The sequence below is a fragment of the Aspergillus aculeatinus genome, assembly GCF_003184765.1.
Source record: "Aspergillus aculeatinus CBS 121060 unplaced genomic scaffold BO66scaffold_17, whole genome shotgun sequence".
Lineage (NCBI taxonomy): Eukaryota > Fungi > Ascomycota > Eurotiomycetes > Eurotiales > Aspergillaceae > Aspergillus > Aspergillus aculeatinus.
Window position 1 is genome coordinate 34,326 of NW_020291486.1, and position 22,665 is coordinate 56,990.

General features: G+C 54.0%; 11 protein-coding genes across 11 annotated transcripts; 5 read left to right on the forward strand and 6 right to left on the reverse strand.

Annotated features, from left to right (window-relative positions):
* Positions 1-158: 158 nt before the first annotated feature.
* Positions 159-2,118, reverse strand: BO66DRAFT_55228 (DNA/RNA polymerase). Its single transcript, XM_025653394.1, has one exon. It carries the CDS (start codon positions 2,001-2,003, stop codon positions 423-425), a length of 1,581 nt encoding a protein of 526 aa, XP_025505074.1. The 5' UTR covers positions 2,004-2,118; the 3' UTR covers positions 159-422.
* Positions 2,119-2,181: 63 nt separating this feature from the next.
* Positions 2,182-2,980, forward strand: BO66DRAFT_55416 (uncharacterized protein). The gene has a single exon (XM_025653396.1). The coding sequence runs from the start codon at positions 2,298-2,300 to the stop codon at positions 2,841-2,843; it is 546 nt and encodes a 181-aa protein (XP_025505075.1). The 5' UTR covers positions 2,182-2,297; the 3' UTR covers positions 2,844-2,980.
* A 378-nt stretch (positions 2,981-3,358) lies between these two features.
* On the reverse strand, positions 3,359-5,334 carry BO66DRAFT_371680 (flavin-containing monooxygenase; the record flags this gene model as incomplete). The annotated part of the gene is made up of 3 exons (XM_025645457.1): positions 3,359-4,365; positions 4,464-5,124; positions 5,206-5,334. The coding sequence occupies 3 exons, from the start codon at positions 5,332-5,334 to the stop codon at positions 3,359-3,361; spliced, it is 1,797 nt and encodes a 598-aa protein (XP_025505076.1).
* A 450-nt stretch (positions 5,335-5,784) lies between these two features.
* BO66DRAFT_390898 (putative cinnamoyl-CoA reductase) lies at positions 5,785-7,155 on the forward strand. Its single transcript, XM_025647118.1, has one exon. The coding sequence runs from the start codon at positions 6,044-6,046 to the stop codon at positions 7,073-7,075; it is 1,032 nt and encodes a 343-aa protein (XP_025505077.1). The 5' UTR covers positions 5,785-6,043; the 3' UTR covers positions 7,076-7,155.
* Positions 7,156-7,188: 33 nt separating this feature from the next.
* Positions 7,189-8,708, forward strand: BO66DRAFT_347201 (uncharacterized protein; the record flags this gene model as incomplete). Its single annotated transcript, XM_025644611.1, has 4 exons — positions 7,189-7,834; positions 7,922-8,381; positions 8,460-8,533; positions 8,605-8,708. Coding segments are annotated over exons 1-4 (855 nt in total), but the record flags the coding sequence as incomplete, so codon positions are not given.
* Positions 8,709-10,387: 1,679 nt separating this feature from the next.
* On the reverse strand, positions 10,388-12,159 carry BO66DRAFT_371689 (uncharacterized protein). Its single transcript, XM_025645458.1, has 6 exons — positions 11,878-12,159; positions 11,806-11,825; positions 11,646-11,750; positions 11,186-11,582; positions 11,012-11,119; positions 10,388-10,932 (listed from the first exon to the last, which is right to left on the reverse strand). The coding sequence occupies exons 1-6, from the start codon at positions 12,038-12,040 to the stop codon at positions 10,616-10,618; spliced, it is 1,110 nt and encodes a 369-aa protein (XP_025505079.1). The 5' UTR covers positions 12,041-12,159; the 3' UTR covers positions 10,388-10,615.
* Positions 12,160-13,119: 960 nt separating this feature from the next.
* BO66DRAFT_448409 (SDR family oxidoreductase) lies at positions 13,120-14,819 on the forward strand (the record flags this gene model as incomplete). The annotated part of the gene is made up of 4 exons (XM_025651739.1): positions 13,120-13,399; positions 13,451-13,590; positions 13,640-13,829; positions 13,885-14,819. The coding sequence occupies 4 exons, from the start codon at positions 13,120-13,122 to the stop codon at positions 14,481-14,483; spliced, it is 1,209 nt and encodes a 402-aa protein (XP_025505080.1). The 3' UTR covers positions 14,484-14,819.
* An 822-nt stretch (positions 14,820-15,641) lies between these two features.
* BO66DRAFT_390902 (uncharacterized protein) lies at positions 15,642-16,312 on the forward strand. Its single transcript, XM_025647119.1, has one exon. The coding sequence runs from the start codon at positions 15,814-15,816 to the stop codon at positions 16,009-16,011; it is 198 nt and encodes a 65-aa protein (XP_025505081.1). The 5' UTR covers positions 15,642-15,813; the 3' UTR covers positions 16,012-16,312.
* Positions 16,313-16,867: 555 nt separating this feature from the next.
* BO66DRAFT_390903 (uncharacterized protein) lies at positions 16,868-17,357 on the reverse strand. Its single transcript, XM_025647120.1, has one exon. The coding sequence runs from the start codon at positions 17,300-17,302 to the stop codon at positions 17,144-17,146; it is 159 nt and encodes a 52-aa protein (XP_025505082.1). The 5' UTR covers positions 17,303-17,357; the 3' UTR covers positions 16,868-17,143.
* An 854-nt stretch (positions 17,358-18,211) lies between these two features.
* BO66DRAFT_390904 (uncharacterized protein) lies at positions 18,212-20,473 on the reverse strand. Its single transcript, XM_025647121.1, has 4 exons — positions 19,955-20,473; positions 19,840-19,899; positions 19,579-19,777; positions 18,212-19,503 (listed from the first exon to the last, which is right to left on the reverse strand). The coding sequence occupies exons 1-4, from the start codon at positions 20,042-20,044 to the stop codon at positions 18,443-18,445; spliced, it is 1,410 nt and encodes a 469-aa protein (XP_025505083.1). The 5' UTR covers positions 20,045-20,473; the 3' UTR covers positions 18,212-18,442.
* Positions 20,474-20,835: 362 nt separating this feature from the next.
* On the reverse strand, positions 20,836-22,565 carry BO66DRAFT_371694 (uncharacterized protein). Its single transcript, XM_025645459.1, has 4 exons — positions 22,162-22,565; positions 21,841-22,069; positions 21,733-21,789; positions 20,836-21,656 (listed from the first exon to the last, which is right to left on the reverse strand). The coding sequence occupies exons 1-4, from the start codon at positions 22,203-22,205 to the stop codon at positions 21,081-21,083; spliced, it is 906 nt and encodes a 301-aa protein (XP_025505084.1). The 5' UTR covers positions 22,206-22,565; the 3' UTR covers positions 20,836-21,080.
* Positions 22,566-22,665: the final 100 nt, after the last annotated feature.

Genomic DNA, 22,665 nt, shown 5'->3' on the forward strand with positions numbered 1-22,665 from the left:
AAGTACAGCACGTGAATAATTCCTGGCTTTCATCGCCCATTGCTTGGGCGTTTTTGACGGGTAGAGTGGATAGGTCAAGTTATATCGGATCAGACTCTCCGAAACTATTCTCGCCATGATTGATGCCCCTACCCAGTTCATAAGGTAATCGGCTCTGTTGGTTCTTGGCACGAGAAAGACAAGAATATCCCGACATATCTTGAAAGGCCAAGATTTTAAAGGCTGCTCGCGACAGAGATTGTGCGGCTTTTCCCATTCCCACTTCAGAAGAACCCGTCACAGTAAGGGCTTCCAACCTCGGCATCCTTTCATGCTTGAGCACAAATTTATTGATACTGGATTCGGCACATCAACGGACTGGGTGTTCATGGCTGAGTGGCGCATCAGAGCCGGGCTAAAGATGTTGTCTGGACTGCCTGTGTTTATTCATCTTGCGATAACTGCACGGCCAGATGCCAGTCCAAATGCTCTATAGCTGCAGACGCACCGACGGATCGATTGCAATGGGGACAATGGTAGCTACCTGCCTGCGAGTGACGGTCATCCTCCACTGACTCGACCTGCTTGGCGACGTCTGATCGCCTGAAATACGATGAAATGGTGCGTTTGCGTAGTGGCTTGATCTGAAACCCCGAGAGTCGTAGTGACAGACCCTGACAAGGCCACAGGTTGGGATCCTTGGTGAATTTCGTCAACAGGGGGTCCGCAGCGGTCATCAGTGAAGTCTCCGAGATCGGCATCGCCGGGGAAATCGCCACCTGTCTTGAGCGCCCCGGACCGAACCGGCCATTCATCTGGTGACACAACGTGAGGGTCGTCGGGCGCAGTTCATGCCCCTCGGCCTCGAGTTCGTGAATCCTGCCGAGCAGGTCGACAATAAAGATACGGAGCCAGTGACTCGCTCGATCGGCCGGGAGCCTCGGAACAAAGGTCTTGGCCGATAACATTGATTCTGTATGCGTGCGAGATACCACCTCGCTCTCATCGACACCGCGGATGACATTGTAGACCCAAGATCCGGCCTCCGAGCCTAAGATAGACTGCAACTGCGACCGGCTCAGTGAGCGCAGGGCAGAGACCTGATCCGTCTGGAATGCTTGCACCAGGTGACGGCCAAGGTCTCGTCCAAGGCCACGAATGTTCTTGACTGGGCATGAGGAGAGGAAACTCGACACGGCTTCGGGCAGCACCACCGATTGCCCGTTGGGCTTGTTCCGGCCGGCGGCGAGCTTTGCCAGCATTTTGTTCGACGCGATGCCCGCTGAACTGGTATATTTCAGCTGCCGCAGTATGTCTTGCCTCACCTGATTGACAATCCGTGAACCGACGTTGAGCGCAATCTCGTCCCAGTCCCGAGCAGAGTTTTCATCACCAGGTTGCCCTGCTCGACTTCCTAAGAGATGCGCGCCATGCCACTCCAGTCCTTTCTTCAACTGGGGGAGCGGGAGATGCACATCTAAATCGGGGCTAGGCGAAACCTGTAGCTCAGGATGCTGAGCCACAAGCTCTTGATACACGAGAGGAGAAAGATCAAGAAAGATCTCGTCAATACTTGCCCGTTCGATTGGGAGCGGAGACGTGGTAAGCGATTCGCGTACCAGTGTCATGGTCCGGCGGGCCTCCAGTCGGTACGGATCCAGTGCAGCCTTGTCTGTCTTCATTCTCTGCAGCACGTCTGGCCAATAGCCCCAGGTGGAGGATCCTTCCCGCCAAGTAGCAACATGTTGTAATACTATGTCCGGACATCTGGCCTTGACCTCATCCACGGACATGCCGCGAGTCAGGCCATACTGCCGCGCCGGATAGTTGAGGGCAATGATCGCATTCCACTGTTGCACGGCCAGCGGGACTGTGGGCGGAAGGCCGAGGCGGACGCTCTCACATTGGGCATAGAAGGCATCGTAATCAATTAGGGCAATGACGCGCAGCGGGCTTTTTGGTGAGGCTTGTTGTAACAGTCGGAGATGGCGATAGGTGAAACGAGACTGTCTAGATTGGACCATACTGTCCGGGCCAGGCGTTCAACCACCCGGTTGAGCACTTGGTGTTTCTTGTGGTCTGCAGCCATATAAATTAGGGATCGAAGCGGGGCACAGTCAGGTTGCGGTAGCAAGTGGCGTCACTCGAGTGAGGGTCTCTCTCGCCCTCTAGCTTTCTCCAAGAGCCGCACGATTCCGACTTGGCGCGGCAAGCGCGACCCGCTGCAACCAGCAAGGTGATCGATCGATCGATCGATCGACCAATTGATTCGAATTAATGGTTCCAATCACTACTAGGTAGGGCGAAATTCTAGGTCAATGGTATGTGTCCACGAGCACGTCAGAGGTGCCACTGCTGCCTACCAGGCAGTGACAGGATCCGCTTCGAACACAGAAGCACAGAAGCATCGAAGCACATATAAAGCAGCCAGGAGTTCGCCCAGACAGGTATGTCCGGCCCCATTTCGTGTGGACCAACTGAGAGAATATCATGGCCCCTGCCCCTGTTATGCGTCGAAAGGCCCAACGAGCCGCAAGAAGCAAAATGAGCCGAAGAAATCCGGCGTAGGTCTCGTCAACAAAGTCACCGGACACATCCTCCCAAACCATTTCCAAGCCCCAGAAGCGAACATCTCAGAGAAGTGGTGCGAGCGCGCCCATCGAGTTCTTAATAAGCTGCACGGGCCCCACGATTCCCTCTCTAGGGATGCAATGAATGCCGATGGCATTAATTGCCCCAGCGAGTTTTGTGACGTTTTGCACGGTCTGATCTACGGGTTTCTTTGCCAAGCTATCAACGAGCAGAACGCTATTCGTCAAATTCAGAGCATGAACAGAACCTACGGATCCAAGGGTTTCTCGTGACACCCATCTCGTACGTCTGGAGTAGTTGTTGAGTCCGAGAGTCATGGGAGGTGTGCAGCACTGCTGCTCTAGGCCCTAGATTGTCGACTGAGGTTGCGAATCGTCATATGCACTCCTGAAGTAAATTAATGAACATCCCGCTTGTTCTCACTTCTAGAACGAAAGGCTTGCGGTATTCTGTCTGCACAGCTCCATCTGAATGATATTGTCTCAGTGGTTTGAGGGTCACGAAGTTCATACTTTGAATCCTACCGAGTTGCAGCATGTAGTTGAATGCCCAGCAGATTTGTTTTAACAAGGTGTAGTGTCGTCCACCGACTTCATAGGACCAGATCTATCCTGATAACAGAAAGCCCCTGTGAACATTTGTATTGTGACATATATATTACGAAGCACTTGCGAGTAAACCGGGCCTCGACTCCAGATGATAATTTCCCTATAAAACCTCCTTCAACACACAATCCTTGCACATGTAGAAGCCGCAAGCACCACCCCCACGCCAACCCAGAGGCCGCTCAAGCTTGGCTGAGAACGAGGTCCACCTCTGGGGACTCCGCACGAGACTGAAGCCGGTCTGGGCGATCGTCTTCTTTCGCCGCCAGCTTCGCCTGCCTGTGCAGGATGCGAGGCGGCATCATGGTGCCCGTCTTGGCAATTGCGAGATTGCGCCGCCACCGACTCGCCCAGCGGGCGTCGTCATCGGCCTGGCGGATATAATAGGCCAGGTCGGCGGTGGCGTCCCACTCGGCCTGGGAGATGCCCGTCGTCCCCAGCCACGCGAATCGATTGCCCGTGTAGCGGAGGTCCCAGTCATCGTAGCGCGGCTCCCGGATGGCCTCCAGGTAGTGCAGCGTGCTCCCGGGCCAGGTGGTCGGGGTACGACCGCCGATGGCGTAGTTGTTGTGCGAGTTGCGGCAGCGGTCGGTCCACACGGTCTTGTGCATCACGGCCGCCACATGCGCCGTGAACGCCGCGCAGGCCTCGCGCTTCGGGGCCATGGAGTGGATGGGCTCGATCTGGTAGCGGTCGATGAACGCGCAGATGTAGTCGGCCTGCGCCTCGATGGCGACCAGCGTCGGGCCGTTGGAGACCGGCGTGTAGGGCCCGAGCATGGTGAAGGTGTTGGGGAACTCCGAGATGCCCACGCCCATGTAGCCCACGATCTCCTGGGCCCACTCGGCTTGCAGGTTGCGTCCCCCGGGGCCCAGGATCGGGTAGCGCGGGATATACGAGGTGTCGAAGCCGGTGGCGCAGAGGATGACATCGCCGCGGTGCGCCGTCCCGTCCTCGCTGCAGCAGCCCGTCGCCGAGACGGACGACACCCCGCCGTAGACGATCTCGACGTTGGCTTTCGACAGGGTCTCGAGGTACCGGAAGCCGGACGGTACCACGCGCTTGCAGCCGACGGCAAAGGTGGGAATGAGTCGTCGCTGCAGCTCCTCCTTCGGCAGACCTTTCCGCATTACAGACTCCAGGAGCTCGCGACTTTGACGCTGGAGGACGGTGTCCCGGAGATACATGGCTGCCAAGCACCCCCACCCCCCGGATGTTAGTTTGTGTTGTCTAGAGCGAGTCCCAGTCATCCGGTCCAGAGCCCAAATGCCGGGGGAGAGCGCTTACTGAAGATACTGTTCATCGTGCGCTCATTCTCGAGGCGCAGCCGCTGTACGCTCTCCGGGTGTTCAACAAACCGGGCGATCTGTTCCGGCGAGAAATGTCCCGCCTCGCTACTGATATCGGGCAGCAACCACGTTGGGGAACGGATGAAGATCTTGACCCGGTTGACAATCGGTTGAATGGCCGGTAGGATCTGCACCGCCGAGGAACCCGCGCCGATCAGGAGGACATCTTTCCCCGCCAAGGAGACCGTTTCATCGTAGTCGGCGCTATGAAGCGTGATCCCCGTGTAATCCTCCCAGCCGGGGATCTGGGGCCAAGCGGGCTGATTCAAGTAGCCCGTCGCGTGCACGAGGATATGACACCAGTCGTGGAGAACGTGGCCCGAGGCCAGGTCCGTGACCTGGACTTCCCACTTCCCACTCGCCTCGATCCAGCGGGTTTCCACCACCCGATGGGAGGGCTTGATGTACTGCCAGAGATTGTGCCGGGTGGCAAACCCTCGGAGATACTGTCGGATCTCGGCGGAGCCTGCATAGACACTGGACCAGTCGAGTTTCGGCTCGAACGAGTAGGCGTAGTTGTGGGAGGGGACGTCGCACGCGCAGCCTGGATAGCGATTCTCATACCATGTGCCGGAGACATCGGGGTTCTTCTCGTAGATCTGTCTCACTCACTCCACGTTAGCACGATCTGGGTCTTTTCGGCTGGCTTGGGCAAGTACAGTAGAAGTACATGTACATACTGTGAGAGAGAATTGTCTGAAAGATCGCTGGAGCTTGTACGCTAGACAGAGACCCGATGCACCAGCACCCACACAAATGATCTTCACAAAGCGCTCATTGTGAATGGCGTCAGTCTTGCGAGGATCCATGGTGTAGAATGGGGAGGTGAATGTGTGTACCACCGAGGGTTGGGAGTGAGCTGGGGTATTAAAGCCCCCATGCATGTAGTAGCGGACGCATCAGAAGGAACAGGGGCCTACCAGAGGGGGCCTATCAAGGGTAAGCACTAGATACAGGATACAGGATACAGGATACAGGTCTATGAGTTAGAGTATGTGCTGCACCGTGAGAGCAGGAAGACTTGACATCCAAAATATCTGGCTAGCGACTAGTCCTAGTTCTAGTGACTAGTATGTGTAGAAGTACCGTCCGAGACACGTAATGTATGCAAGCAAGTACAGTACAGGGTACAGTAGGTAGTTAACTTACTAGTTGGAAACCAAGTAAGCAACAAAGAAGGAGGCTTGATCCGCCCGCTATTTAGCTGCCCTTTAGCTGCAATTTAGCTGCAAGGCACAGCCCACCCGATCACTGAGAGACAGACATCTAAGGTTGCAATTGTTCCACTATTCACTGTTCCACTACTCCACTGTTCCACTGTTCCCTATAATGCCCGTATAAATATTGCTTCCCTCATCCTCATTCTGAGCCCCTCTCTCCCTTTCCCTCTTCCCTTTTTCTTCAAACTTCCTCTCCCATTCCTCCCCCCCTTCCCTCTCTTTTCATTGCTTTGCACTTATCCATCATCCAACTCCAACTGTAACTCGAACCTACTTCTTCTTCCGTCTCAATCACATCATGGCTCCTCCTCTTGTCCTCCTCACTGGTGCCACTGGCCTGATCGGATTCCGGATACTTCAAGAACTTCTCCAGAAAACCGACTATACCGTCCGGGTCACTGTGCGCTCCGAGGAAAAGGCCCAAATCATCCTCTCCAATCCTGTTATCCAGAGACTGAATCCCGGGGACCGGCTGACCTACACCGTCGTCCCGGACATCCTTGCGAAGGATGCATTTGACGCTGCGCTGAACGATGCGACATACGTGATCCACACGGGGTCGCCAGTGCCCGTGCCCGACTTCGATCCCCTCACCCAAGTCTGGAAGCCCACCGTCGAGGGCACCTCCAACCTGTTGAAGTCCGCCCTCAAGTTCCCCACCATCAAGCGTGTGCTGGTCACCTCCTCCATCGTCGCCAACATGGCCCCTATGCCCGATCCCTCCATCACCGTCACCGCCACCTCCCGCGTGACCCTGCCGGGAATCCCCGACACCTTCTCCAACGTGTTTGAGGCCTACGTCCTGGGCAAGATCATGGAGCTCAACGAGACAGACGCATTTGTGGAGCAAGAGAAGCCGTCATTCTCGGTGGCCCGCGTGATCCCCGGCTACGTCTACGGGCGCGATGGGTTGGTGCTGAGTGCCGACGCAGCCATCGCCAAGGGCAGCTCCTGTGGAATCCTGCTGCGCAGCGTGACGGGCATCGACTGCCCCGCCCCCATCCACGGCGGGTACGTCCACATCGATGATCTGGCGCAGGTCTACCTGAAGGTCCTGCAGCTGGACCCCACCGCAGCAGGAGCCGCCCCGCACAGCTTCGGCGCCTGCTCGCTCGTCGATTACTCGGACGCCTGGCGCATCGTGGAAAAGAACTTTCCGGGCGCGGTGGCGGCCGGCCAGCTCAAGCAGGCCAACTTGCCTACCCTCCCGATCGCCTACGATTCCAGTGAGACGGAGAGATCCCTGGATGTGCAATTCCGTCCGTTCGAGGATGCGGTCAAGGACGTGGTACAATTTTACTTGGATCAAAGGGAAGCAGAGAAGGTTTAGATTTAGGTGCAGGTATGGGTTTGGAGGACCGATGTGCCTATGGAGCCTTTCGCCCTGATACTTTAATTGAGCCTTCATGCCTAGTATGTTTGAAGTTGACTTGCTCCCGTAGTACTCTCTTCTTCCTAGTTCTGTAAACCACTAATTTGGGGTCTTATTATTCATCTGACCAATTTGCGTACGTACTGTACTGTACTTCGTATGCATTAGCACGCAGTAGCTGCATTAGAGATTGCAGGGGAATCACCGCCCCAAGTAGCTGCTGACACCTGCCTGCAGACACGACCCCCAAGCTAGTCAGTAGCGTGAAAGGCGCAGAGAGTAAAAGCCAACACTGCTGCCCTGGAAGCAAGGATCGCAGGCGTTGGATGTTGGATGGCTGATGCGGGCATCATGACTGCGCTGCAAGCCCCGCTTCACCATGGATTATAAGCTCGCTGGATGTCATTCCGGAACCAACCCAAGGGAATCAACCCATTTGCTCACGTTGTTGTCTTGCGCTTCGCAGGGGGAATTCCCGCCGTCTCATTCTTCGCGCGATCATGTCTGCACAATCAAGCAGCTATCCTGCTGGATGGCTGGAGGTTGATCATGGCAGTCGGGTCATGGCGGCTGTCAGCTTTATCCTGGTCTTCACCACGATCCTGCTAGCCCTGAGGCTGTATGCACGCAGCCTGACCACTGCTTCTCGTGGCTGGGACGAGTTCCTCCTCGTCCCCTCCTACCTTTGTCTGTTGGGCCTGCTCGTATGCCTTTACCGTGAGTCCCCCCCCCAGTCCTGGATGCGGTCTTTTCAATTGGCAACAAAAGGCCTACGGGCCCGACTAAGTATTCTCCATTCGGTAGTCGACGTGATCAAAGGAGGGCTCGGTCGCCATGGCGCCGCCGTCGAACAGGAAGATCCGCAGAAGCTCGTGACCTTCCTCGAGCTCCTCTACGTGCTGGACTGGTTCTACGTGCCCTCCAACGCCATGTCGCGCATCTCGGTCGTCGCGCTCTACCTCCGGATCTTCACGCAACCCCTGTACCGGGCCGCCTGCTGGGGGGTGATCGCCTTCCTGCTGGGAAACATGATCGCGACGATCATCGCCGCGCAGGTCGAATGCTTCCCGCTGCAATTCACCTGGGACAAGACCATCCGCGGCGGCCACTGCTTCAACCAGATCCTCTGGTACAACCTGACCAATCTGCCCAACGTCATCGGCGATGTGCTGGTGATGGCCTTACCAGTCCCCACGGTCTGGGGCCTGCAGGCGTCCTTCAGCCGCAAAGCCGGCATTGCAACCGTCTTTCTGACGGGGAGTATGTACGTGAACCCCCCCCTCTCCTCACGAAAAGACCGTCCCGACTAACACTCCCCTCTTTCTCCGTTCTGCTCCGTCAGTGGATTGATCGCGTCCTGTATGCGGACGAGTGTTTTCTTCTCCGATTCGAATCTGATCGTCACCGATCCCACCTGTGAGTCTCTTACCTCCAACCCGCTCTGGAAAAGTTCTTCTCCTTTCTCACACGTCCACCCCCCGACCCAGACGCAGACGAAGCCTTCTCCTGGACCGCCGTCGAATGCGGCATGTACTTCTCGGCCGCGTGCCTGATCGGCCTCCGGCCGGTCTTTGGCAAATTGATCCCGTGGGTGCACGAGAGGGCGGGGCGTCTGACGGGGCGGAGCAGCAGCAGCAGCAGCAGCAGCAGCAGCGTCAGGGCGGGCGGGAGCAAATCCGGCGGGTCGTCGTCCCGCGCCCCGATCCTCCTCCAATACCAATCCCGCGGCGGACCCCGTCGTCATCGTCGGCCGTATGCCTCGCTTTCCACGCCCGGCGATCCGGCGTCGCGGGGCGAGGGGCAGGATTCGCGCGAGAGGGCCAGCGTGCTCACCACCGTCGTCGTCAAGATGGATTCGACCCCGTCCGAGTCCGAGCTGGCGGACCGGCTGGCCGAGCGGGAGCCTGGCGATATCCGCGTCCAGACGCGGTTTGAGGTGCTGAGCGAGCCGAACGTCTAGGGTTCGTGGTGGACTTTATGCTTGATATTGGCGCTGTGGGGTGTCTTAGTGTACAATACATACTTTGCTGCTAGGGGTTCATTGGGTTATGAGATCTCGTACTCCCCGGGGGAGTACTAGACTTTTTTATTTTTCTTTTTTTGCTTGAGGTTGGATAGTACGCACAGTACATATTGGACATGCGCAGTACATAAGGAGATGAATTCTTCGCGGGACGACGCAGTCACCGATCTTCGGACTTTCACCAGTGAATGGGGTAGGTAGTCAGACGCCGTAAGCAACCATCCACGGCGCTTGTTATGGCCAATTCCAAGTTTGCTGTGAAGCGGCCTCGAATCCGATGCCTGGACAGGAGGCAGGTACTGCAAAGGCGGTTCGGAGCAGTTGGGCTGGGCTGCTGGGTCCGCACGGACATTCACACCCTCGGAGCCAGCCTCCTTGGGTCTATGGGAGACAGTCCGTGTAAGCGGAGAAATTCACCACTGTGTTCGGTAGCTAGCTGCTCGGTAGACCAGGCTAGCAACACGGCTGTTACGGCTCGTCTCAGTGCATTGGCCTGTGTTCCCGTCTGACAAGGCGGATCCATGATCGGGCTTAGTAGAACTCACGTTTTTCAGTTGGTGTATTGTATTGTATGGTACGGTGTGGTACGGTGTGGTACGGTGTGGTACGGTGTGGTATCCGGTACAGCACTCACTGGCAACACTAGGGAACGTTCCTACACAAACTAAGCTAAGGGACCTAGTGCTTACTTATTATTCCTGCTGGGTGGCAGTCTTTCGATAGCCGCTAACTTACAGCTGCTGTTCACCCCTTCTCCCACTTCCTAATACTCTGTAATATCGGTCCAGGGGTAGCATCCAACATTGACCAGCTGGTCGAACCCGGAAGCATAGTGAATCAGCCACTACCACCCCCTCAAACCATCGATTGCTCTAGCCCAACAGATGCAGACGGATAACCAGGCCAGGCACTGCCATTCTGGACTGTCGATGGTATAACCTTTTACACCAGGATCCGCATGGTTCGGGAGGAACACTTCGCACAGACAATTGACTCGGGTAAGGTATTGCCCGGTGCATCTGGTTCTGATAAGCACCCACTATGTAAGCACTAATCATCGAATCTAATCCTGATACGGCGACAGCACTCAGCCCCCACGTTGCATGCACGAGACACGATAGCTAGTATCCCCCGCCCAGGAATTGATTTCTTTCTTTTTTTTTGTTTAACCACCAACCAAGGAAGCCCGCCGGCGGACCGCTCCGGCACCGCCCCCACCCCCACCAGCCCATACCTAATCTACAAGCCCCGTGCAAGAGGATCAATAGAGATCGAAAGGAATGTCATAGGCTCATTAGAGCCGGTGGTTTGTGCTTCTGACCCGGCCAGAGGGGAGATTGAGGGGTGGGGGCTGTGGCATGCAGTACTGCACAGTGGCTCACTTGCCAGGCCGATTTTGTGCCTTTCTTACATGAACGTGCGCCATTCGACTCTCCATGCGGTGGCATGAAGCACCACGTCCGCCTCGCAAGATCTTAATACTCTCTCCGATGACTTTCCTCCTCTGTCGATCCCCGCGTGGTAACATACGTCTGTATAATTGTCTTCATCGCGATCCCGTCCTGATCCAGTTGATCAGGGGTGCTGCCAGTAACGATGGCATCCTGGCTCCCCAGCGTCGTATCGGCCAGACCCCGACGCCGATTGGCTTTCCGAGCGCTGCGTTGCTGCAGATCACCCGCTCCGGGAAACTGCGCGCTGTGGGAAATTCTGGCCGTGCTGGAGCCGAAGATTGAGGGGGCGTACGCCTTGATCAGAACGGAGAGTGAAGGGGCGCAGCCGCAGAAAATAGCTGAAATTGATGAACACAGTCTAGTGTTAGAGCGAGACAGATCCTCTGATTGGAATGGGGAAGGGACGCGATTACGTACCGACGTAAGCCTCAATCGTGCACCAGTTGAGAGAGTCAGCCAGAAGGAGGTAATACTCCTCTTTGGCGGAAGCAAGTCTCCTCACGAAATTGTAGCGAACACAGGCCGCTAGGTTGTAGCATAGATATTAGTAGAAACTCATGTGGGTTTCTTGGATGGTAGGATAATACAAACCAGCAATGGACAGAATCCCCAGCCCGAAGATCGCCAGGATGGCCCCCTTCTTACGCCAGGTCACCTGTAAGCCGTAGAGCATTGGAACCGGGAGGAGGTAGATCAGGATGTCTGTCACAATATTCAAGACGCCGTTAACTTCGTAGAAGAGTTGCTGCGCGCCTAGGGACATGCAGCGGCTATCTCCTGTTGGGCTCGTCCAGAACAAGGATGGAGGTCTGCAGCTGGCGAGTGACCCGATGAAGCTTGCGAGGGAAAGACCGATATTGAGGAATATAACGAAGAAGACAGCCCAGCGCATGAATCTCCGGGGATCCAGACGTAGGTAGAACCACAGTAAGGACATCTTGACCAGCCCCATGGAAAGCGTGTAAAAGAAACGTGTCACCCATATGCACTTGCCGGTGGCTAGAGTTAGACAATGCTCTACCTCTTAATGAAGGAAGATATCAGGGCTTACCTTTAGCATAGGCACGGTGTCGCTTTCCGTTATGGCAAGCGCATGTTTTCCGATCCCATACCGCGAGCCGGTCATGATTGTGATGGATAATCCAAAGTTGAGTATCTGATGAACTGAGTGTGAGTAGAGATCGCTGGTCGTGGGGTCTCATGTCGCTTACCGCCCCGATTATCATCAGAACTAGACATGCTTTTTAGTTGAGTCCCACGAGTTGAGGGTCTTGAAGACTTACTATCGTCCGCTCCCAGGGCGCGCAGCATGAAAGCGCGAGCATAAATGCGCAGCGCGACGACGATGGAGTCAAACACAATGAATCCGATGCCCACGCCAAAAATTGCCGCATGTCGCGTCTTGGAGATATCTTCTGGGAGTGCTGACCTTTGGGCGACATTCATTTTCGACGGGTGGATGAAGTGCCATGAAGCAAAGCACGGCCAGGGGCGTTGGCAGGCTAAGTATGAGTCGCCATGCTGTCTGACCTGCCGTGGCCTGGTCCGGAGTGTCTGGCCAACAGCAGAAACAATTTACATCCTTGTCAATCCATCAGTCAAGGGATTTGGGAAGCAAGAGCTTCGAACCTGGCTGGGTGCTTTCAGATTGTGAGTGGAGTTGAGGGCTACAGAGGAAGCCCTAGTAAGCCCTAGGATACTAGTGTGCAGCGGTCAGAGAAGCTAGGCAGGGTATAAGGCTCTCGGCGAATAATATCCAAAATTTGAATCGACATTAGCTCTTCTGAGATTATTTCATGGGAGCTCCACTTATAATTTCTTTGCTAGGGTAGCAGTTTGCTATGGTTAGGGACACATCGATTGACCGGTCCCACTGTGGGCACAATCACCAGCCAACAACATTCCGAATGATAGGCCTCCGTGCAGCAAAACCTTTGTTTGAAGAACGAAACAAGTGATCCTTGCACCTGGGATTTAATTTGAAAGGGGAAAATTGGTTGTAACAAGCCTTCGGGGGTTGCCATCAAATCCACAGGGCAGGATGGGGAACCTCGGTGCCTGCCGCTATCAGTGGACGGGAGGCCCCTTACTCTGCGCCTGGTAGGGTTAATTTAAAGCAATTTATGTGGTGAAATGGCATGATATTGTTATCCACATACTCCACATAGCCCAGGCAAACCACAGGTAGCGATTGGGGCAAATATCGATCGGCTAGCGCTTAGTCGGTTGACATTTCCGCGGACCTCGGCTCTGTCTGGCTTCCACGAATAGAGCCAAAGCATTCGGAGTCTAAGCCGGTCGTAGGCCATAGCTTCGTAAACACAGACCAGGGTATGATTCAGTAGCTGCTTGGTAGACAGATAAGGGCTCGGGCCTAATGAATCATTGACAGCTCCGATAGCTCGGCAGCCGAGGATGCTGTCCTTAATAAATACTGCCCCTCTTCTCACAAAGACCGAAAAAGGAGCCTGTGGCCGCAGACGCCTCATTGTCTTGTCGAGAAGAAAGGCACACACAGCAGCGCAATGGCTGAATTGAAGAACGTTGCATTGGTCTTTGGAGCCAGTGGGATCTCTGGCTGGGCCGTCACAAATTGCGCTCTCTCCTACCCCACACCTACCGCCTTCTGCAGAGTGATTGGCTTGACAAACAAACCTCTACCTTTGGAGAAAAGTGGATTACCGGATGATCCTCGACTGGAGTTGCACAGCGGCGTGAATCTGCGAGGGACTCTTGACGAGGTGGTTGCCCGATTGCAAGAGAAGGTTCCCAACCTAGAAGCGGTCACCCACGTGTATTATCTTGGTACGTAAGAAGCCTGGAAAGGATTCATCACAATCTTACTTACCACACCAGCCTACTCCAATGCAACTGCATGGTCGATGGATGTGATGGCAATCCGAGATATCAACGTGGAAATGACATATAACGCCGTGCACGCCGTCGACAAGCTGTGCAAGAATCTGCAGTTCTTTGTGCTACAAACTGGAACAAACGTATATACTATCCAAATAACACTTGGGGGCTTCCGCTGACTTTGCGCAGAATTACGGAGTCTCTGTCTTTCGCTTCCAGGAACACATCGAGATCAACCCTCCCTTGCGCGAGGATAACCCGCGCATTCCTTCGCCCTGGGGCGACGAGATCTTCTACTATGCGCAGGTCGATCTGGTCAAGGAAGCTAACAAGGGAAAGTCCTGGAAATGGTGCGAAGTCCGACCAGATCAGATTGTGGGTGCGTCATTTCTAGTTCCTGAATCCTGACCCACGCTGACACCGCCGATGGGCAGGCCACGTCCCGATCCCGACCAGCATGACCTACGTCGAACCCCTCGCCCTCTACCTGATGCTATACCGTTACGTGAACGGCCCCGGAGCCAGCCCCGTCTATCCCGGCTCCTACGCGAACTACATCCACTCGCATACGCCCTCGTCGCAGGATATTATCGCCCACTCAGAGCTCTACCTTTCGCTCGAGAAGCCGGAGCAGGCGCACGGACAGGCCTTCAACACGGCCGACAACGCCACACCCGCACCGTTCTCGATCGTCTGGCCCAAGATGTGCGAGTACTTCGGTCTGACTGCTCAAGCTCCCACTCCCGAGGTCAAGGGCTGGACGGACACCGACAAGTGGTGGATCGCGCACCAGGACGACTACAAGAAGATGTGTGAAGAGTACGATCTACGCCCGCGCGAGATCCCCGCAGCGACATGGGTTTTCCTGGCCGCAGGCATGAGCTTCCTGGCTCACGACCGCGATCTGAGCTTGGATAAGATCCGGAGTGTGGGGTTCACGGAGGAGTACCCGGTCGGGGATGGGTACTTCCGGGTGTTTGATCGACTGGTTCAGGAGAAGATTATTCATAGTAAGGAGGCTTGGTTAAGGTAAACCGTGAGGGGAAAGGTGTGGAATGAGGGGAATGAGGGGAATCAGGTTGACTGCGACTTATACAATGTACATAGCTAGGCATAATCCCCAAATGAAATTGGCAGCGCTTGTCTCCATGAACAGGAATCGGGCATCTTCCCTACTAACTCCCGTCAGTCACTAATCTAGCCGTGAACACAGCCAGGTATATCCTTTTGTTTTCTTTTTTTCGGTTCTAGGAAGCAGACCTGAAGAAACAAGCATGAATAAATGATACAAAAAAATTCCCCTGAGATCTGAAATCTATGACTAGCCATAAAGCACGAAATAACCGGGGAGTGAAATGCTTATGCAGTCTTCGAGGCTTGCAGACTATCTTGTTTTGAGACTCGGGAGCCCCGGCCGTACTGTATCAGCGGGTCGCTCGGCAACCATCGCGCACTTGGCGGGTAAAGCCTGAGCTCATTTCCTTCTTTCAACCTCCCCCCGCCTTTGCGTGAAACCCGGACCCGCAGAATAAATTACTTGCGCCTCTCTCTCCCTTCGTTGCTCGTCGCTTATCTCTGTGATCGTGCCTGCTTTTGAGCCGCTAGAACACCGACAGCTACGGCATGCACTGCGTGCACTAACGAATCGAATCAAAGACTCCCAAGTCCTCGAATTCGATCAGGACACGGCGAAAACTTATGACATCGACATTTTGCCCATGGAGTTAGACCAACCAAAATCCAGGCCTGCCTTTTTTATCCCATGTCCTGCCTCCCTACTTCTGACTCCGAGTGATGCCTATGAAGAGGAAGGACGAGAATTCCATGATTTCGATGCATTCCACCCGGACGATAAAAGCACGATGACCTGTGCATATTGGTTAACAGATTTCGTTCTTGGTTATGCTTACGCTTGCCTTCGCGGTGCCGGGCATGAGGGGCTGTATAAGCTTGGAGAACGATGGTCGGAAGTCAGGTAGGTGCTCAGCAGCTTCTATCAATTCTTACAGCCAATGCTATACTACTTGTGTCTCGCCTATTTCTCACCACGCGAGAACAGTATCGACGACACGCCCTTCAAAGGCCTGCATCAATTTTCAGTCTCCAGAATGGGTGACCAGATGGGCCATCCAGGTCGCTGAGGGCTCACAAACACATATCAAAGCATTTACGTACCACAACATGAACGGGACAGACAACAAGATTCTGCGGGGCGAGGTCATGGTTGCCCTGCACTTGATGATAGCGCAGTTGAGGCGAGTCCGCTTCATCGAGCAGCTGACTGCACCGGTAAAGCTCACTTATGCCCTTGGACCATCCTCGGCTGCTGACTCGGTTCCACAAAGGTCCTGCTATTCTCCTTCATGGGACCCCAACATGCTCGACTGGTCGAGGCATATTTCAACGGCACCTCGCTAGTATTGCGTCCGACGCGCTTATTTGACCTTCGCAAGAAGGATTGGAATGTTATAAAGACCTTTGGTCAGTGGTATTATGGGCTGCCCGCTGGCGATACTACACAATTATGGAGTTCAGAGTCTCAGTCATCTACGCAGGTGTAGGTCGTTCTCACGCAGGGCGGCGATGTATAGGTAATGGCGTTTGAGCGTTGGATTCTTCAGGATGGTTTCTGTGTATTGAGGGGGTGTTCGGCCTACTTCACTAGTTCTGGATGATTGAATGTCTATATTCCTGGGTATAGCTCTGACCTTTCTTCTGCTGTCCCACGATCTGGTAATCCATACTTAACCTGATCTATCAAACTGCGTTGAGGCATACGGTGTCAAGTGGAGATCCTTGTCCGAGACTCAATTTACAGGAACCTGACCCATAATTGGACATAGTGGCGAGCGAAGAATGCATGATAGTCACCAAGTTGGATTATAGCGAAGATCACCTCCAGCTTCAGCACATGAAGTACGTCCACAGCGACATTCAATGACGTGAAGACCTCTGAGCGATGAGCGGTCCGTAATGGCAGATACATAGCACGGAAGGCAATTACTTGCACAGTCAACTATACCTAGACGGGACTTATGTGCATAACCGAATGAATACATACATGACAGAACCCGCAGTTACCCCACCCCAACCGCAGGCTGAACCCAAAACATCAGACCAGCAATGTGGGATGTCTGGTATCAAATTCAGTCCCCACTTGCTTTTGGTAGACAATGCAAGGGTTCGAAAAGCATTTCTCATCATATCATCATGCCGTTCAACTGCATTCGGTTCTTCGCGAAATCCGGAGCTGCTCGAAACGTCAGCTCCCCCCGATCGGCCCTATCTTATCTTCTCTGATTGAGAACAGGACTCACCTGGGCCACCACACGAAGATGATATCAGGACCAATCTCACTATTGTACATATCTCACCGGAGCCAGAGATTGAGTACGTTGATTCTCGAACCACCTTCATTCTTATATCTTTGAGTAATCGAGACTAGCCTTGTCGCCGTGCATGGATGGAAGGGCCACCACAAAGACTCCTGGACAAGTGCGTCTGGCGTCAATTGGCTGAGAGACGTGCTTCCTCAAGACATGCCAAATATCAATGTATATTCCTGGGGATATAGCTCCCCGGACTCGAGCTGTGCTGGCAGAGAATTTTCGATGCAAGTACTATCACAGAAACTAGTTAGTGATCTGTGTCAACACCGAGAAAGCTCAAAGGTAAACACGAGTGAATTTTTGTCTACCGGGTTGAAGGTTTATACCAAGCTGAGCATAGGCCCATCAACGTCCACTCATATTCATTGCACATAGCGCAGGAGGATCGATTGTGAAGAGTGTATGTCTGCCCCTGTCCCCTAAGACGGCCAAAATAGTTTACAACCACTTTCTCGGCAGGCATTGCTCTATTCCGCCTCCCACCCCGATAGAAGGTTTCACGGGGTTAAGAGGTCCACATGCGGGGTCCTGTATATGGGTACCCCGGAAATGGATGCCAGACTCGAGGGCTTGGAAAGCTACTTGGCCAATAGTGGAGGGGCTCATGCGGCGGATGATGCTTACTTCAAGGAGGCATCTTGGTTACTTCTTACCTTGCGACGATATGAGGGAACCGGTCAGGACTTTCGGACAGTCTATGGCCACGAGCAAGGGCCAAATTCTGTACGAACGCATGTCGAGGTGATTACATACCCATTAGTGCTGTTGACAAAGTCGCTGGTTGACAAGAACTCGGTAGGGGACACAGATTGCTAGACATCTATATCTCAACACAACGCATGACGAGATGAACAAGTTTGACTCCGCTTTTGATTCTCGGTACGAGCAGGTCAGAGATGGTCTCATATGGATCGCACAGGGTATTCGGAAGCATGATTTGCCTTCTTGAAGATAGTTGAGGTAGCGACTTGTATCGAGGTCTAGCAGGACGGGTCTCGCTCGAGTAGAACTCGCGGTTGTGATAGGTGTCGAGTTATGACCACGGTTTCGAAATACACTTCGCATGTAATCTGCAGTGGCTGACGGGGTGAAAATAAGATAAGAAATAAAACAGCAAAAAGCTCGCACTGTTGGAGGATAACCTCGAACAGTGCTACGAAAACCCCTCTTATCCCCGGGTGTTTTCATACCGTTGAATCCCGGAATGGTAGAGCCAGCGTCTGGAAGTGCCACCGCCGGGATTCGAACGCAGGACCGGGGGCATTTACCTCTACGATCAGCCAGTGTGTTCCCAAGTACGCCACCGGTCCTGCTGGTTACCGAGTCCTCCCCTTCTGATAAATATAACCCAGCAATCACTAACTGTTCTGGGAACTTTTCCACGACATAACGCCGAAGTACGCGACCGGTAGTTAACAGGATTCTACATTTCTACATTCCATCTCCCCGCAGAACACACAGCCACTGCTACTTTATCATCACTCCGATAAACACTTGACCTCCTATATCTCTTGAACATCGTGATAAGATGATTCCGTTCTTTGATCTCCGAGAAGAATTCTGTGATACCACTGCTCGCTGCCTGCCTGCCTGCCTGCCTGCCTCAGTTCCACCGCAAGTTGCTGATTCTCCCTGCGTTGTTTCCCACTTGAAATCCCGAGTTGTTTCCTGAGAAAACCACCGAGTTGGTGTACGTCGTCGTCGAGGTTTGTTGGATCACCTTCACAACGGTCTCAGTCAACAGATTGTCTTGATCGGCTGCCACTTCTTTCAGGATAGGTAGCGCCCCCTTGATGCTCTTCATCTCCGACACCTCTTCCTCTGCCAGCTTGCGTTGCGCATCCTCGATCCCCGGAAACAACTCGACCAGGTCATTTACCAACTCGTTAATGTCCTCGATGAGTCTCGTGAAATTCTTCTCTTCGTACAATGTCAGTTCTTTAGTGGGCTCTGCATCCGAGTTGCCTTGTCTTCGAAGAGAGAGATCATTCATCTTCTGATGCAGCGATGCGGCGACCTTGTCCAGGTCCTTGTTAGGATCAAGAACAGCGGTCGCATTGCGATGACGCAGCTGGAATCGCTTCGAGATTCTCTCAGCATCAGCAAACTGGTCGAGAATCCCTTCCAACAGCTCAGATACTCGGGGTATGTCGTCAGGTGATAGCTTGGACTCCTCCAGGGAGTGCACATCATTGATATTGGCCAGGCCGACCGACTGTCCCCAGCGCGCCAATCGCAGCCTTACCACCCCGAGCTTGAGCACGCTGGTCTTGAAACTGTCTCCAAAGTTCTCGCCCATCTGGACTGATCCGAAGTAGCCAACCACGCTGCTGAACAGCCGGGATTGCTCGCTCACCATGTCCAGTGTTTCTTTCTGCAACTGCGTCATCGCATCCTGCTTGGACCCGAGATCCTGATTCTGTTCCATGATGGTATTGGTGTTCGACTGGATTGCTTCGGTGCGCTCATCGAGGAGGGTGGCGTTCGCGACAAGGAATTCTACCTGCCCGTTCATGCTCTTGACAACCTCGTCGATGATCTCGACTGTTCTCAGTGTCGCTAGGCCCACGGCTTGGCTTAGCTCGTTGATGGCTTCTTCCATCTCGGTGTTTGCTGCGGTAAGATCTCCATCGGCTCCCTTTACCAGATTCTCAAACCATTTCTCTGACGCGCGAAATTAGCATGAGCCACGCTTCAACAATTCAAAGATTGCTCGAAGAACAAGGCGGAAGCACATACTGAATCTTTTCTCTGCGGCATACTTCTGCGCGACGGCGCAGATTTTGAGGATGCTGGAGAAGACGCGTGTGACGCATCGTTGGAACGGAGGTAGAGCTGGAGTTCTCTCCTCGATAATTGAAAGACGATCGAAGAAGCGATGTGTGAACTCGAAGAACCCCATAATCTTGTCATAGTCTGCAGATGTATCGGCGAATGACTAGGCTCAATTCAGTCAAATGTGCTGATGCAATAGACGTCCTCCTCGCAATGATCGCATACCTGCATGACTTGGCCGAAGGCCGTGAATATCAAACTGGCCGGGACGGCAGGTGGAAATGCCTAAAGGTTGCGAGTCAAAAATGATGCCACATGTTGTGAAATGATCCCAACTCACCGAAACCGCAGTTCCGACCGTCTGGATGGTGTTGACGACCTTCTGGATGATCCACATGTTGTTCTTCAACGCGGTGCGGACTTTGGCCATCTTCGATTTATCATCGCGAAAGTCTTTGAATCTGGTTGCAAGGCCTTCCGTTCCTGTCATCACATCGTTCATACTTCTGAATGGACCCAATCTCAGGTTCTTCCCAGTTCTCTTCTCATAATCTTCCACGGCGCCTTGCCACAACTGGGCAAGGTCGGACGCCTCGGCCGACGCGTTGCTTGCTGGTTCGATTGCCATCTTCGTCCAGCCTATGTGTAGTCCAGAGTCAGCAAGAGAAGAGATCAAACCCTGAGAGACAGTTTCAAGGCCACAATGCCCTGTGGTGGGAAGTTCACACCAGATAAGATCGACCGATCGCACGGACTGGTTCTTAGCCCACACACGGCTTCCAACCCCAGGTCCTGTGATTTTTCGTGCCCAGGGTGCAATGCTCGGTGCTGCCGTGCTCGGCAATCTATCTCCAGCACAGCCAACGGCGCCATGTCGGACACGCCGGCAAGCTGAGGTTGGCACTCTCTCACAGGGCTTTCCCGTCTCGTCAGCTAGCCACCGTAGCGCCCGCGGCTGGCAGCAACACCAATAGCAGATACCCACGTACGGGATTATCTGCATGGCACCCCTCCGGGTATATCCGACAGCAGGGGGTCATGAATGTTTGTCATGATTCTAGCTGCCGTGGGTCTGTGATACACTTGTCAAACTTTGAGGAACCCCTCCCATGACCCCTCACTTAGACCGTGTGTTGGGCCATAGGGCCATGTTCGATCCCGGCCTTCCAAGTGGCCCGTCTGACAACTAATCGGCTTGATCGCAGACCTACCACCTTGATTCCTGGCTGGTTTGTCACCATTATACAGGCGAAACTCTATTCTGGGCATCAACTACGCCGCGAGACTTCATGCCTTACGCCAACTGGGGTTCCGCACCCCCGACTGCGTCTACCCTGCTTACTCGCCCACAGCCTGAACAATTCCAAGGTAACACAACAGCACTGGATGCACGATATCATCATTCCAGAAAGCTTCAAAGCTCGATTTCATCATCTTCATAACATCGCATGATAGCAACTCCACCACTATGCTCTTCCAAAAACGAACCCACTTTGGTTACCAACATTCTGACCCAACTGGTACCCCGAGTTCGTCGATCCCGCAAAGGAGGCGTGAGAGACATTGTTGACTGTAGTACCTCCATCCTTCTCGGGGGCAGGAACCTTGGCCACCCATTTCTTCAGGACGCGCAGTACTTTGACAAAGTCGCGATCATTTTCATCCTCAAACTGGCTCATCTTCACATGGTTGGCTGCCAGCCGCTCTGCGGGAGGCCCGTCGGGGCACCGCGCCAAGGCCATCTCCACGATCTTGACCCCTTTCCCGTTGAGATCGGTAGAAGATCCCTCGTAGAAACATTGGATGTCCATCTCCAGCCCGGCGGCACGGAGCTTAGCGAACTCGCGCGGGATGCCCAGCACCCACTCCGACTTTTCCTCCAGGCCAAACTCACTCGGGGCCTCTTCACCCGCTAGCTCGAAGTACTTGTTTGCTTCACTCAACACTTCCGGGCGGTAATGTGGGGTTCCGAGAAGAAGAAGCCCCTTGACACAGCTGACGAGGCTTTTTCGGTCGTCGTGCTCGGCTCCTCGAACCAGCGCCTATGCTTGTTTGTTAACATTTGGCTCCAGGGGGTGTTTGGGAGGGGGCGGCTGGACCGCCCTCCAGGAAGCCTACATTCTCGCAGATCAGCCCTCCAAGGCAATGCGCTACAAGAATCACAGCGCGTTTCTCCTGGTCGTATCATCAGCAGCTGGGAAGGTTAGAGGGGAGGGGCGGGGCAACCTTCTCCGGTTCGGTGCGTTGATCCATAAGCTGGTCCATCAGCTCATTGGAAAGCTCGGTGATGAGGTCTTCCTCGTTCCAGAACGTTTCGAGAGTGACATCGTACTCGAATGAGAACACGCGCGCCTCGGAAACCTTGCTCGCAAAGAGCTTCTCTGGCCAGAACACTGATTTGGCGGCAGAGGTCCAGCCGGGCTGCTCGCCATGCCAGCCGTGGACGAAAACAATGCTTCAGAGTTTCATGATCAGTATCCCCCAACCATGCGACGTCTAGAAATAACCTTGCAATGTCGCACACTTAAGAGATGTGGTGTAACTTACTCCACGCGAGCGTCGCCGGGGTCCCGGATCACTTTCAGCTCCATTGGTAATGCCGAACCTTAAATAACAAATGTATCACAAAACAACGGTCGGACTAGTAGTGATAGTGAGCAGGATTATCCCTTCTTGCTGGGACCGACCGAATTTATGTTCCAACTCATGATGAGGAGCATCCCGAGAAATCAGGCATCGTCCCTCAGGAGGGACAATCGCAGATCCAGCAGCTGCAACAACCCCAAACGAGGCCCAATCGCGACGGTTCGTACTTTGGTCCAATGGAATCGCAATATCCATAACCCACAAACTGAATGGCTGGCGCTAAAAGTCAATAGAGACTGCTTGCCTTCCACACCGTTCCGAACGGGTGCCGTGCGTGCGCGTGTTGGAAGGGGGGGGGGGGGAACTCGGCCATGGACCATCTCCTGCAGCAAGCTAGATGAATTGTACGGAGTACGGAGAGGGAGGGGGGTGCATCGGGATGAGGTGTGAGCGCTGATCGATGCT